This window comes from Pygoscelis adeliae, unplaced genomic scaffold, assembly GCF_000699105.1.
Source record: "Pygoscelis adeliae isolate BGI_AS28 unplaced genomic scaffold, ASM69910v1 Scaffold53, whole genome shotgun sequence".
Taxonomy (NCBI): Eukaryota; Metazoa; Chordata; class Aves; order Sphenisciformes; family Spheniscidae; genus Pygoscelis; species Pygoscelis adeliae.
In genome coordinates this window covers 1,723,361-1,739,232 of record NW_008824468.1, presented here as the reverse complement: position 1 = coordinate 1,739,232, position 15,872 = coordinate 1,723,361, and the positions used below count along the sequence as shown (strand labels likewise).

Here is a 15,872-nt window from a genome sequence, read left to right as displayed (position 1 = left end):
CTTACAGTAGGCTGCATTTCTCCTTACTAATGAGTCCATCTTCCCCCAAAATTAACTAATTACAATAGCTAATTGCCTGAATACATTTGGTCATTTTGTGTATTTTCAAATGCTGGTTCAGCTGTGAAATTGTTTGAGAAAACTGGGTATTTAAAATTGTATTTTCCACCAAGGGATCTGTCTTACTACTTTGGCAAAAGTCCCAGTGACTTCTGTGGTTTGCCAGAGCAGAGCATACATTAGTATTGCTTGTGTAAGAAGCAGGCAAGGGAAAATATCTTTCAGTTTGCAGCGTGGTGGGGTTTTTTTCTGACACCTTAACAACAGTAATAGCTAGAACTATCTTTGCAGGATGAAAAAGCGGAAGGATTCATCAGTCTACCTGAATTTAAAATTGACAGAGCCAGTGAATGCCGCAAGAAATAGTAAGTATGCTCAAAAATAATGCAATGATACAATAGAAAAAGTGGAACAAAGGACAAGGTTTTGCCTTAAAACAGTGACATAATGGACTTTGTTACAATGATCGTTTGGTTGTATCACAGAATAAGCTCATACAGAACAGGCAAATTCAGTGTGGTTTCCGTGTGCCATCTTTCCCGACGAAGTTTTTTTTTACTTTATCATGAATCACAGTGCTTGACTGGAGTGAAATTAATTGAGCAAGAAGGCTGCTTGGCTGCTTCTGTCCCTTTATTTTCCTAGTTTTCCTTTCTTCTTTTGTTTCCTTTCTGTTTTGGGGGGTATTTTTGTTTGTTTGTTGGGGGTTGGAGTGTGTGCGTGTGATACCTTTAAGCTCAATAAAGATCTTTAAGCATAATAAAGAGACCAGCCGAATAAAAAAGTCCCCAAGTTCGTGGCCGGGCATCTTAATCTTTAACGTAACTCCAAATAGTTAGCATCATCTCAGCTTGCTGACACAGTGTATCAGTCCTGAGGGAGAGTAAAAAAAGAGAATGACAGTGATTCCTGTATTTTTGAGGTATGACCTAAAGGTCTCAAATGACTTTTATTCTCACCTAGCTGTGTGTGCTGCTGTCCAGAACTGTGCCATTGCACAAATCCATTTCTTATTTAGATGCAAATTCAAGCATATGTAGCATTGTGACAGGTGCATACTCCCATAGAGGTATTTTCAGAGTCATTGTTGAAAACTTTCTGCCTTGCCTTGTAATGGTTTTTACTGTTCTTTTAAGTTTATCAAGACTGTGGAATCACTGAAATTTGTACAGAAAAGCAATTGCAAAAGTAAAATGGTATGATTTGTAGTGCATACAGTTCTAAAGAAGACACTGACCTTGTATCAGTTGGTCTACATATCTCTTCAGGATGAACTCTGCTCTTCATGATGGTCTCAAAGGGCAGAAAATGAAAATTGCATTTAAAAAAAAAAAAAGATACATCAGCTTGGGCTTTTTGTCCTGTGTCCTTGGGCTACATTGCTGAAGTGCTTCATTTTTTCTTTTTTGTTGGGGCAGCAGCATAAAGTCAGCTCATTTCTCAGAATTGCACCCTGCTTAAATTGTTTTTTTTACTTGATTTGGTATCTACTGGATAGTAGAACATAAAATGTGGCTATTAAAATTCCTTGCTTGGGTGGCAGATAAAGAATAAAAACTCTTAAGAATCCAGACGACAGATGCTGTAACAATTTTAAGAAGGCAAGTTGGGTCTCAGTAACTTGATGATGTCTTTCTAAACTGAGCAGATGTCACTGTACATCTGCTTTCACTTGCATAACATTGTGTCATGCTCTAATGCGTTAGAGGAAGTCTTTTTGTCTCAATTTTACGTTACCTTCACTAGCAGTAACTTTGCTGGATATCAATTTCATATCCCTGGTTTCTTAAAACCTATTTACATATATGTATACACACAGACATATATATCAAAAATTGCAAGCATGATACACATGAAGAACATCATTACCATTTTTCTGAGACACAATGATTAGAGAGAGTGAGAATTATTTTATTACATTATATATATCTTTTTATATATATATAAAATCCATTGTGACTCAGAAAGATGGTGATGATATTCTTCATGTATCATGTTTGCAGTTTTCCTTATTTTCTTTGGGACTGTTACGCTTTTTTTTGTTCTTATTTTAAGAGAGAACTTCAAGCTATTCTCAAAAATTATTCTTCTGTACTGTAAGTTATTAATTACTTTCAGATACATTTTCTGGATCTTCAAGTACTTCACCATAAATCTTTATCCAACATAGTTAAAAAATTCTTTCTAGTAATTTATTTCATATTATGTATGAAATGCAGTAATTCTCTCGGCCCAGTCATGTTGATTACTTTGGTGGAAAGAAAAGATGAGATGTAATTGCCCATTGCTTAGAATGACCTCAAGAACGTGGTGTTGATTTATAACAGCTTTTCAGAAGTCAATCAGCACATCACATTTTTCTGTTTGAAACGCAGTCATTAGAGCTAGGTAATGTCAAGGTCATTGGGATGTGAGAAATCAGCAGGACTGAGAGTTTTTCTGTTGTATCGAATAAATTGTTCAGTCAATTTTCTGTTCAGAAAAAATTGACACCTATAGGTATATCAGCAAAATTATCTAATACATAAAATTATATCCTTAACTGGTTAACTTTATCCAAATATAGTACACTGCAGGTGATTGTCGAACAGTATTTATGCACATATGAATCAAGCATTATTTAGAAAGGGGTAGTTGAAGAGCACTTTACTTGGTGAAATCTGGCACAATCCTAAAAGTTGTATGTCTATATACTGTTTGGGGGCATCCAACAACTCACGAAGTCTGAACTCATCTCATTGGTGACCACACTATCCTACATTAAGAAAAAAAGAGTTGTGCCATTACATTTTTATAATTATGTTTTTCCTCTACAGTGCATTCAAAGCCTGCCATCCTAAGATCAAAAGTTTTTATTTTGCTGCTGAACATCTAGATGATATGAACAGGTAAGGAAATCTAGCAAAGTTCAAGGAACCGTTCCTTAAATGTGACACTCCTTGGAGCTAGTAATAACACCGTGATAATCAATTGTGTATTAATCTAAAAAGTTAAGTTTAATAGCTGAGAAAAATAAGTGCAGGGTAGCATTGTTTCTGAGTGGCTGCATATGCTAAATTTTCAATTCATGCAAAAATTACTTTTTTTTGAAAGAAAGGTTTGAAGATTTTTAGAAACAAGAGTCCCTCTTTCTAAAAAGAAATAAATACAGTATGTGAAACAACATGCAAACACAATTTCAGAATTCCAGGTTTCTGCTTTTGGCTGTGCAGATTCTCCAACTCTGCTTCCTAACATACTCCCAAAGACATGTGATGCTTGCTCTGGGGATGCTTCTACTTCTGGCCCTGGAGGGAATGAGAAGTTGGAGAAAGATTTAAAGCAGTCACTGATTTTTCTTCTGCCAGTCTTGAAAAAGGAGGTAGAGATTACAAGGAATGAATATTACAGATTCTCTCTACTGCCATGAATTTAACCTACATGGTGAAGTGAAATTTTGGTTGTATTGAATTTAGTGGGGAAATTTCAGCAACTCAAAAAGAACAAGGACTTAAGTCTTAGTTCTTTGGGTATTGAGTTTTACTGTCTCTATTTTAGGCCACTTGTGCAGTTTTTTCAGAAAAATGATTGAGACTTCAGCACAAAATAAACACAGTTCCTCTTAATTCATTTGAATGGTAAATTAAAAATATGGCTTTTATTCAAGTATTTGGGGTTTTATTTCATTTCTTTTCACAACATAAACTGAAATTAATTCAGTTCAAAATAATACACCATTTTCATCATATGACAGAGGACACAAACAAAAATCTATTATTGCAACCTGAGAATTGTTCTATCTTAGATAATGTCTGTGGACATCCTCACTGAGCAAAATTGCTTTTAAAACAGAGGAAAAAGGAGATAAAACTCAATCCATAAAACTGTTAGTAGGTGCTATAATCATGGTTTCATCTCTCCTGTGTGTACTAGATTCAGCTACCTGGCAGAGCACCTTCAGGGTACTGCCAGTTCTTTACTGAGAATATTTGACTGGAAAAGTATGCCGATACTATACTATGCTTGTTTTCATTTAGAAATAGCTGTCAACATTTTTTCAAAAGTTCATGCATGACTAAGGCTCACTTCAAAAGTCTCTCCTCAGTTAGAAAACTTAAAACCTTTTTATTTGTTTGTAAAATTTTAGGCTTGCCTTTCCTTGATAATTCTGTCAAGCCAGTCACTCAAAATGCAGTTTGCTGCACAGCAAACAGAATAATGGCATGGTCTATTCGACATATCCTGAACTACAGCAGTAGATAAATAATTTCTGTCAGCAGGTCCTCAGTCAGTATGACAAGGCACCTTGTTTCTAAGGATAAAAATTTATATAACTGTTCAGTAATCAAAAGCAGCAGCAAATACGCATCAATTCTTTAAAAATATATTGCACAGTCTAAAACCCAAGAACTAAAAGATTTTTAATGTCCCAGCACAAATAGTCTTTTTATCATATTTTGAAATACATGCTTATTAATTCATTTAGAATGAGCTTGACCAAATTTTGATCTGAGTTATACACATGTAAATTTAAAGCAACTCTGTCAAGGTCTATGGAATTACTTGAAATTCTTACCTCTGAGTTGCCATCAGAGTCTCACCAAATAATTTTATTTTTTCTCTTTGTTTAATGTATTAGAAAAAGTAGTTCACTTTCAGAAACACTGAATTAACTCAATATATTGGAAAAAAAAGTGGGTTACTGAAAAATAATATTTCAAATGCAGAGTAAATAAAATACTTCCTGTCTAAAAGCATTCTGTAGCCTAGCTGAAGTCAAACACAGAATCAAGTTATTAAGTTAAATTAAGACTGTTTTGATCAATTTCTGTTCTTTTTTTTGTCAGGTTTCTGACATACATTTTAATTATGTATCATGCAGTCATTTCAGTTCTGTTTATACTTGAAGCAGAAGAAACGAAAAGTAGAAAACTGCTAATACATAGTCTAACTGAAAGTTCAAAATGGTTCAATTCCTTCATCCCTTGTATAAAATGATTTAGTTGGGTTTTTTTAAAAAAAGCGTATGCAGGATATGAAGTTTTTGTTTGTGTGTATCTACTCACGTAAAATGGGTATTTTAATCTTAGGTAACTCTGTCACTGTTCAAATTTTCTTACTACTTTTATGACTGTGCCACACCATTATGCTGGGAAGGAGTCTGGAGAACTATGATCACTGAACTTTACTGTTGTGGCATCTGAAGTTCCTTTCATCTGCATGGTTGCACCAGCAAAAGTGTTCTTTCTACCCATATAACATGCTTAGTCTGGGTGAGAAGGACAGAATATCCTTTATTGATGCAAAGTACTGTTTTGCTAGTGTAAGTGTATAGTCATAGAGACATCTTGCTTGGAAATTCATTGTTATTCCCATTCCAAGAAAATACTCTGATGTAGAAGGCAGTCCATATGTTTCTACTTGATGATACTATATGAAACTTTATTTTGATTTTCCGTGGTAACTGTGCCAGCTGCTTTATGGACTAACTATTTGTTCTTTACTCAAAAATCCTGATCACCAGCTCAGAGGCAAACGCATCCTTTTCAGGGTTGGCTGGCTTAAACACTTACAATACTCTTATTCTTCCTTTTTTTCCCAAACTGTCCATTTTTTAAGTGATGACATATATGGCTGCCAAAATTATATCTTCTAGGCAGGGAAATACAGACAGTAACTTCATGTGGAATATTTGTCTGAGAACTTCCTTGACCTGCTGTAACTGAGCTGTCCTCTTTCTCTTTTTGTGACATCGAATACTGACATTTATGAGAGTTTTCTTCCTTACTGTAGCTCTATGGTCAAGAGGAAAGATGCCAAGTCAGCTTGTAGTATTAGCACATGAGAATGTGTCTGGAAGATTTCAGTGAAGAAGGCCTCTAAAAATTCTCCCACATCATCTACAGGCCTCTTCATTCCGGTTAAACTGCAGTTGGGTACTTACAGACACTGTAAGGTATCCATATTCCCATATAGCAAATTTGTCCTATTTCTTCGAGCTTTATGATTAAGGACAATTTGACACCCTGCTTTGACTAAAAGCATTGCATCTACCTGGAGCATGAGATAAGATAGAAGACTGTTTCCTAGTATTCTGTGAGAGTGCTAGTACTGTGCATTCTTCTTTACAGAAGTAACAGGTCTACAGAAAGATTGGGGTTTTTTAATCCTCTTCTATGTGTCATAAAATCGTTTTAATTAAATACTGACAAGAAATGTATGTGCTATCCTTAAAAAGAAAAAAAAAAAAAGAAAAGCTAGATGACTGCTGCAACTACCAGTGCTACTGTATTTATTGTCGTACCTAACAAATAGATTTTGTAATTCTCACAAGAAGATTAAAGCTTCATTTGCAGTAAGGAAGGAATATTTTCTTGTCCTCTTGCCCTCTAAAAGTTACAGTGGCTACCAGGACACAGCACACCGCAGGGAAGAAAGATTTAAATCTTAGCATGTCCTAGGGCTTTGTATCTTTTAATACTCATAGTAAGGAACATTTGTATAACTGTATGCTTGGAACTTCTGTCCCCAATGCGTTGTAAAGCGGGCATGTTTTACTCCTCTTCCATTCTGCAGAAGATCTTTATGTTTCCCCATGATACAAGCCCAGTGCATTGGACTTCTCATACGATTCTAACTTCAATGACCATAACTCTAGCCACGCTTTACTGAAATAATATTAATTCTCTAACCATACCCATTCTAACCATATCTGAAGAAGCTTTAGCAGCCACATATCAGAAAATATGCAGAAGTCAATACCATTCTTTTACTTTCTAAACTAGCAAATCGTTCAAAAGCCATGGTTGTTAACAGTTTACAACCACATCAGTACCTTCTCATTCACCCCCCAGGCATTGCAGGTGATATTCCAGACCATGACACACATCATGACCTGCAGAAAATCATTAAATGTGAAGTCAGTCTGCTGGCTCTCTCTCAGACTGGTATACATTTCCTGGGTTCTCATTAGATTATACTTTTCAGGAAATAACATTTTTCTGGAAAGAATCAGCTACCATAGCTGTAAGCAGTATCAATTGACTGTCAATTAAGTGTTTGTCAATTTAATTGGTTACCTCACTCTCACGCACACTTAACACAAAATGCAATCGTATCATATTTAGGACAGAATGAAGTTTTCCAACAGGAGAACCTTTATAGGTGTATCATCAAATACTGTCCGGTCAGCAGCCCTATCCAAAGGGGGTCCGTAGGTGGCTGTTCCCTCCTGGCTGCGCTGGGGGGTGTGTAAGCCATGAGCTGAATTAGGAACGTGAAATCCAAAATAGGTGAGAGGCAAGCAAAGGGCCACCTCCACTGTCTGCCATGCCATTTGACAGAGCAGGCACTTGTCATCTTGTGCTGCTTTACCCTTTGGGCACGGACAAGTCTGTGGCCTTTGCTGGTCCCTCGGCACCACTCCACTGGGCTGGAGTGCTTTGGGTGAGGTTCCTGCCTCAGTGCCTCTCACTGGGGCTGGCAGAGCCGTCGAGACAGCTGAGCTTTATTCCCCAAAGAAAGCCTTCACATATCAGGAATGTGAACCTAAAAGATAGCTTTGTTAGTGGGTCATCTTTCTGCTGTGAAGATGTGAAATCATTGTCTGAGACACGATTTGTTGGATTTCTGTTCCAATGTGCCAGTTATTTTTATAAGTGTATGGCACTTCCTAACAATTACAACTGAAATTTCAGCTTCCCTATTCTTCTGGCAGAAATTTTGATTGTATGCTAACATGAAGTATTCTGTAATCACTTCAGGAGATTCTGTCTAGCTTTCTTCCCAATGTACAATGATTTATGGACCATTAACGTGACTTACAGATCATACATGTCACCGTTTGTGGAAGGTCAGTGACAGGAGTTAATTTTGAGGAGAGCAGCTGTCTTTTATGATCTGATGCCTGCTTACCCTGCACTGAAATGCCTTGAAGGCTGGCATGCAGGAGTGATTACAAAGGTGTATCCCTTGCTGAGACAATACTACATCCTGTTTCCGTGCATACAGTGTGCAAATGAAACCCATCAGGCACAGTTTTCTGAAACAGGGGTTTCACATTCCTGAAGAAAATGCAAACCTAATTTCAGTTGTCCTTCTGTATACCCTAGCAGTAAAATTACAGGCCAGTAGGTTGGCAGACCAGGCCTGTCAAATCCTGACTATGGCATGATTGGAGCAAGTAATTCCAGGTTTACCATGGAATGGACAACCAGGGGAGATTGCCATGGTGGTTTAAAGCCTTGTTGATGGAGGACCTGATTTAGTGTAAGCATTTAGATAATGAATACACTGAGAGCCCCATGGGGGAAGAGGGCAGGTTGAAGCAGTGCACTGCTACAGGCAGTTGTGTGTATGCTTGGCAGTGACAGCCCTGCTAGAAGAGAATAGCAATAGTTTGGTGGGTTTTTTTTTAATTTGTGCAGTTTATGGAAGCACTTTTTCAAGTCTAAGTTGAGGTTAAAGCCTTAGACGTGAATTGCATTGAGGCAACTGTCTTTTCTCCCCCTGCTTCTCTGACTCGAACACAAAAGTGAATTCTCTTATGCCTCCTTCTCTTTGTACTTGGCACTGTAGGTAAGCTCTAAAACACATAATGGCATAATTAAACCTCACTGTGGGTTTGGGAGTCAACCTGTTCTTTTTACTGCTGGTTTCTGCTCTGTTCCTCTGCTCAATTGCCAATTCAGGCCTTAAAATATTGCTTAAATCTCTGAAAAGTAGTGTTTATTCTTAAGAAATCAGAACAGCAGGAGTATTGGTGTGATGGCAGATCTGTGAGCAGCAGACTTAATAGCTCTTTGATTATCTCCAAATCCTTTATTTTACAGATGTTTGACATCATACATGGTTTTCCATTTGAAATAAAATCTTTGCTGTGAAAACAATTTGTTCAACAGCAAAATCATAGATCTTTGGAGACTCCCTGAGTAAGAGTATCAAAGAAAACAGCTGTCTAATATGAAAAATAGCATTGTCCTGAATCTCCTTCAGATGCTCCTAACTTTGTTTTTTGTAGAAATGCACCCAAAAATTAAGAGACTGGATCGGTATCACTGCTTTTTTAATATTATTTCAGATGGCTAAACAGAATTAACATGCTTGCTGCTGGCTATGCAGAAAGGGAGAGGATCAAACAAGAGCAAGGTAATGTATTGTTATTTTGGTTTCTCCTGTCGGCTCTTATCACAAGTTCATCTGTTCTTTTTTCCCTGCTGTGTATTAGGCCTCATTCTCGTCATCTGAAAACAATTCACATATGGGTATCACTGTTGTTGCTTTAGAGAATTCCTTCTCTCTCAGGGGTTTTGATTAGCTCCTTCAGAATCTGGTCCATGGACACTGGATTATTTCTGAGAAGGCCACAGAAGGTAGCTAAAAGCAGCAAATGTACTGCCAGTAAGCTCCAGCATGTGGTACCAAGGAGTCTGTGTCCCCTTATCAGAAGAAACTTAAGAATCTGCGAACTAAAAAAAATTTTTTAAACATTGCATTTGGTGTTTGAATTCACAGGGGACAGGAATGCATGAAATTGGTGTCAGGAACAAAACCGTTCTTCTAAAGCCTGTTGACGTAATTGGATTTCCCCTAAAGTCTTTAATTTTAAGGCCATTTAATTTTTTGTGATTTCTGCTGGTTTTGCTATATTGAGGTGTGTGCTAAAGCCCTGTTGGCATTTCATTTGGAGTTGCAGGCTTACAGCATTTTACATCTGTTTATTTTTAATGTCTAATATTTCATGGGTTTAAAAAACCAGCATATATAAAATAATAAGTCACTTTGCTTTAGTTCGCTGCAGTAGAAATCCTGTTTGCAGACGTGAAAAAGAAAGGGTCAGTCCTCACTGTGTTGGTGAGGTTGTTTCCTAGAACTGCCAGTGACAGGGGTCCACAGAAGTGCTCCTATCCCTCTAGCTGTTTTGGCAAGCAGCTGGCTTCTGGATCCATGCTCTTTTTTACAGATGTACCTGACAGCAGGCACCAGAAAATTGCAGTGGTCATGATGATCCAGAGCTTATCCAGATGCCTGTCTGCCTGCTGCCCGCTGAGTCAAAACCTCACTTTTTGATTCTGTGGCTCTGCAGCCTTCCTTCTAAGGTTCTGTCTTTTGGCCCAAAAAGCTTACAGCTCGGAGCTGCAGCAGCAATGTATTTAATGTAGTCTTTTCTTTACAAAGACTATATTTCCAACCATTTTTCAGGGAGACTTGTGTTCAAAAGGCTATCCCTAGGCTTCAAAATTTGCCACATGGTGTCCTCCTTGCCCCCCAAAGTCATGGTTCTGTACCAACCTATGTGACAGCAGCCTTAGCCCTGACCTTCTGGTCTGATACCGTGAGGAGGAAGATGAACATGGTCTGTCTCTCTGCAACATGTTACTGCGGTGCTGTTTTCCTGGGAGATACTGTGCAAAAAAACCCCTTTCCCCGGTGAGAAGCAAGGGTGACTTCAGCAGCCAGGTAGAAACACCAAGAGAGTAGGATATTCTGTAGTGGTAGAAGATTAAAAGACAGCATCAGAAAATTACGTCTGCCTTGATTCATACCCTGATTGCCTCACCACAGAGCATCCTAGAGGGATCAGCCTGGGGTTGAAGAGCAGTGGCTTACAGCATACTACCGTAATTCGGTGGCAACAGCGTGCGTGGGAAGGTTTTTGGGCGTTTTGCCGTTCTCGCACATAACTAGGTTGTACCTGCTGTTGCCTCATTTCTAATCATGTCTTCCAGTAAGTGCAGCTGCTTATCCTGGGAGTGTTGCCCACACCCTAGTCTGGTATGGTCCTTGGCACATCATGTCATTTGTAACACCAGGCCCTCCGCATTCACACAGCCCAGGATAGCAGCACGATGCTCACTGTTCCTCCAGTCATGTTCTCAGTGCCTCACCAGACTTCAAAATCAGTTTGGGAATCTGTACTCCCCAGGCAGCACACTACAACAACCAGTTTGGAGGAACCTGCATACCATCTGTCACTGCTTGAAGAGGCTGTGAACAAACTCTGAATCTTCAAGTCTTCTAGGAAATCCTCTGTGTTAGCATTCAAAGCCAAATTCAAACTTTTACAGATAGCAGGTTGGCACTAGAATTACAATAACATGGGACAGTAAGGGAAAAGGTGTATGAACAGTCATGCTAACACTGTCCAAGTGCACAATTGCAGACATGACACACCTTTCAAAATCCACATGGATGTGGAGAAATATTTTTGCTACCAAGCAATCACTGAGTAATAAAATAGCAGATGATCCTGCTCCTAGACATGAGATCATGTGCATTCAGGCCTCATGTTACCTATTATTAAAATGTCTCCCTATTGAAGATAATCACTGAGACCCCACTTACTATGGAAATTATATCCCAGGCACTGACGGAGCTCTTTATTACTGCTCTAACGCCATTCACGCGAATTGATTTATCAAATACAGGCAGGTAAAACTATATCCTCTTTGTGTTGCTTAGTTGTGTTTAGTGTGGGAATCAGTATCACATTCCCCCCTTGCTGCCATACAGTGTTTTTATGCCTCTGGTGATTATCCTTGGCTCCCAGCAAAAGGGCTATTAAACAGCTCAGTGGTGTCCCTAATTAGCAGAGGCATCAAGTTAGCAAAGTAAAAGCTCTCTATCACTTCAAGCATTTTTGCAGTTATAAAAACTGTGAAGCTGGAATTTTCTGTATTCGGTGACTGTGGCAATTGTCATCTACATACTTGATTTTACAAAAGGTCTTTTATTTCTGTTCAGTTCAGCCCTTTGCAGCAAAGCTTTATAATACCTCTGAAACAAATCAACAGTAGTTGTCAAACCTGTTTCAATTAAGAGTTGAATGGTTCTGAATCTAAAGTGCATAAATATATTTCAAGTGCTTCAGAGATGCACGAATCACCGAATTGTGGGTGTACTGCTGAAAAAAATGTCACATTCTGTACAGAACAGTTTTATAAAAATATCGTCAACTTTCCATATTAAATACAATGAAAGTTTGCAATATGGCAAGGGACTTCCTTGGATTAGAAGTTATATACTTCCCAGTCATATAAAATCAGAGGAAAAATACTTGCTTATATAAATAGAAAATATTTAATCGGCAAATGGCAGGTCAGTGTTAGTTTATATGTAATTTATGCAGTCTACTACTCATTCAGAAAGCTCTCAAGATATGCCTGATGCATTGAGCTTGTCCGTCACTGCATCGGACAAAATCTGCAGAGAGAAATAGGGCAACTGTTCAATAGCATTATACGCATTTTAGACAGACTAATGAGTCAGTTGCCAAAAGCAGAACATTTTTAAAAATTGGTGGGAGGCTATTTTCATACATTTCATCTGGAAATTGACCCCTGTGACTGCAGAGTTTTTCTCGACAAGCCGTAGGTTGCCAACAGAATTCCCTGTCTGAGGCAAGGTGCGCAAAAGCATAATAATCATACAGTGTTTTATTGTATGTGGATTTGACAGCAAGAACATCTTTGTATTTTTAGCCAAAATTGGAACCTGCACTGAGGCTGCTAAATTTTACTTTCAGGATAAACAGTTAAGCTCCAAGTCTGCAGAAATCTCACTGAGTGATGCAATTCTGACAGGCCTCTCACCACATGTCACGCCATTAGGCTTTGCTGTAATAGGAACAAACATGCTTATATACCAAAATTTTCAGGTTTTTGAGTTGCTGGAAACAAGTTTTCTTAAATCAAGGAGTGACTTAAAAAAGAGTTTTCTCTGATTTAGCCTTTCGTTCACCAAAAATTCATTATTTGCAGATTCCTAGAGACAAAATTTTCTGGAATTTTTTATTTCATAGTCATGAAAAATTTATTTATGCTATTTATTTACCATTTGAAGAGAATCTCTCATCCATAAGCTTGCAGGAAGCAAATCAAGAGACCCACAGTTAAAACAGAGTTGATACTGCTTGGAAAAAATAAATAGATAAATAAGGCTGCCCCCACCACTACTACAGTCTAAACATATACAGCATTTTAGGGACAGCTGTTTCAAGATGGTGTCATTGTAAGGTAAGTTTTTGTTTTAAATCTTCAATAAGATTAGGTACGGTAGATCATTAATCATACAATACAATAATCATCATGGTAACAAAAAATCATTAAAGCCAAAATTACATGTTGTGCCAACCTGGATTTTTGGTTTAGATCGTTTGTGAAGCAACAGTCAATCTTTTTCTCCTCATCTATTAAAGAGAAAGTAGTAAGTCATGCAGGTCATTGAACACTTACTAGGCGACGTTAAAATTGCCTGTGATTAGTCTGTGAATAGACTGAGCTAAAATGTCCTGTTGTACAGTGATTTACCCAAATACTAGAAGGTAATACAGTCAGAAACAAAGTGACAACAGAAATGTTTGCATAAGTCTTACAATGTGTAGAAACGTTAAAGTTATCCATCCTGAGCTGAGTCGGCAGTTAAGTAGTTTTCTTTTGTAAGGAATATTAAGGTCCCGTGTCCGTTTAGTTAGATGCTGTTCTGCTTCAAAAATATTTGCAACAGAATAAATATAAATTCCCACGTGGTACATTCTTCCATGTGTTTTCCCCTTTGGCCAAGCTACCAAACATATGAAATGTGTTTGGCCAAGACTTGATTTCCTGACAAAATGAAACCTCATATCCCATTAAATTTAGCCACAAGCTCTGTGTCCTTTTTATTTTCTCATCCATCTTTTGGTACTCTGTGCTTAAATATCATTGTCATATTTTTCCTTACTATATCACCTTTGTGTTCTTGCATGGATAACAGGGCAGCATCTGTTTTATGAAGCAGATATATGATATAAAGTTCTTCTGTCTTATTTAAGTGCAGCTGTTTGTTATTAGAAATTTAATTGAAAAGCTTGGATAACTGATAGTATACCATGGAGAAAACGGGTAGAGAAATAACATTGATTAGTCATGTGTGCAATAACCACTACTTGTTTGATTTGACAGTTGGTATTAATTACATTTGTTAATGTTATTTGCTGTCAGCAAGACTCCTGCAAGTTACATTTTTCATCCTTTCTATTCAAAAAATACTTTCCGTATTTTCCAGTCAATATATGCCCAATCAAAATTATTTTGATGGCTGCATAAAAATTTGAAAATCTGATACTTGTATTAGGAGTATTCTGTATGCATGTTGTATTTATAAGGGGTGAACAAGAGTTAAATTTGTGGCTCTTTTGCAGGTTGTTGTTTAATATCTCTGCCATGGGGCATTAGACTTAGTATACCCCATAATGTTTTGAATTTTCTTTAGATTAAAGCGATTCCAAATTACAGCAGCTAACATTTACAGAGTCAGCATTGACTGGTGTTTAACTCTCAGTACTACTAAGGATGGAGCTCCCAGTTGCTTTTGTGAAAGTGAGTCTCTGAGTATCAAAACGTGTTGGTAGTTTTTCATCTGATCTGTATGTAACTTACAGATTACTGGAGTGAGAGTGATAAGGAGGAAGCCGACACTCCGTCGACACCCAAACAAGACAGCCCACCACCTCCGTACGACACATACCCACGGCCTCCTTCGGTAGGTCACCTGCAACTATCTACAGGAATGACTACAGAAAGTGTCACTTTTACCAACTCTTCTGCTTAAAAGCACGTGCATTAGGACACTCTCCAGTATTTTTTTTGAGTCAGTACTTGACTTAAGGTATTTGTTCAGTACCATGCATCGCTAACTTCAGCAGCCATCATTGCTATTTCCACTGGTGTGTAGAGAACACGGATTTATAATCCCATTTGCTGTACAAAATGGATTAAGTTACAGAATTCTTTCTTCCTGTTCTTCGTTCATGATGGACCCCTACTCATCCATGCAATCCCTCACCGCCCCCTTATCGTCTTCTCTGACAAAATATTGTTACCTCAGTAACAGCACAGACTCTTCTCTAAGGCACAACAGTTGTGCTGTGAAGCTTTACAGTAACAAATTACACTTGAATTTCCACAGAAATGCCAACATAAAAATGTTCTCTCTTATATCCCAAACAGTGATACCAGTTGTTCTGTTGTTGTGAAAAAGTAGGTTTCTGTATAAATTAGAACAAAAGGGGATTTGTTTTTTCTTTCTTTCTTGAAGCAGCTGTTGGTATAAAACCAGAGTATGGACTTCTTACTCTGTACTGGCAATTTTAATTTTCATGTCCGTACACTCAGACAGTATTAACTAATATACCTTACTTGAATACAGTTTTTAAAATGCAAAGAATTTGATTGAAAAATTGGGAAAGTCTGGGGAAAGAGAGTGTTCATGATGTTTAATTTGAATGCAATACTTTATCTTCCAAAGTCATAGATCTTTGAACTGCACTGAAGCACTGCAAAGACGATGCTAAAGAAATTTTTAGCAAGATAGGATGACAACAGGCATTTGGATGGCATTTTTAAGATTTTTAATGGACCAGGCACGTCTCTTCTGTGTCTTCCATAGTGCCATATTCTGCAGTTTTCTGCAAATAATTGTGTTGGCTTATTTTATAGACCGAGGGACATAATAAGGATACTTATTATGACTAAGTATCAGTGTTGGCCCATAGGTGTGACATGTGTAGATGTGTGCATGCCTTAAAGTTAGGATCAGGGCAGGTAAATCAGGTAAGTTTGTGCCTTCGTTACTAAACTGGGTGCCGTCAGTGGCAATGAAAAGTATGTGATTATTACTAGCAGTAGGTCCCGGTCTACATTGATCTGAAGATTGCTCCATTGCTGACGTTGTAGATGAGCTGCGCGAGCCCTTACGTGGAGCCAAAACACAGCCGACTCTCGTCCACGGAGACCTCCCAGTCGCAGTCGTCGCACGAGGAGTTTCGCCCGGAGGCGGCGGGGGGGGGCCCCCGC

At 38.1% G+C, this 15,872-nt stretch overlaps 1 protein-coding gene across 1 annotated transcript in view; it reads left to right on the top strand.

Moving 5' to 3' along the window:
• Positions 1-15,872, top strand: part of CNKSR2 (connector enhancer of kinase suppressor of Ras 2) — a 197,754-nt gene that overhangs the window by 139,593 nt on the left and 42,289 nt on the right. Inside the window, exons 16-20 of the mRNA XM_009321156.1 lie at positions 352-425; positions 2,877-2,948; positions 9,119-9,186; positions 14,459-14,559; positions 15,753-15,854. Of these exons, the coding sequence (XP_009319431.1) occupies positions 352-425; positions 2,877-2,948; positions 9,119-9,186; positions 14,459-14,559; positions 15,753-15,854 (417 nt within the window). The remainder of the gene's footprint in view (positions 1-351; positions 426-2,876; positions 2,949-9,118; positions 9,187-14,458; positions 14,560-15,752; positions 15,855-15,872) is intronic.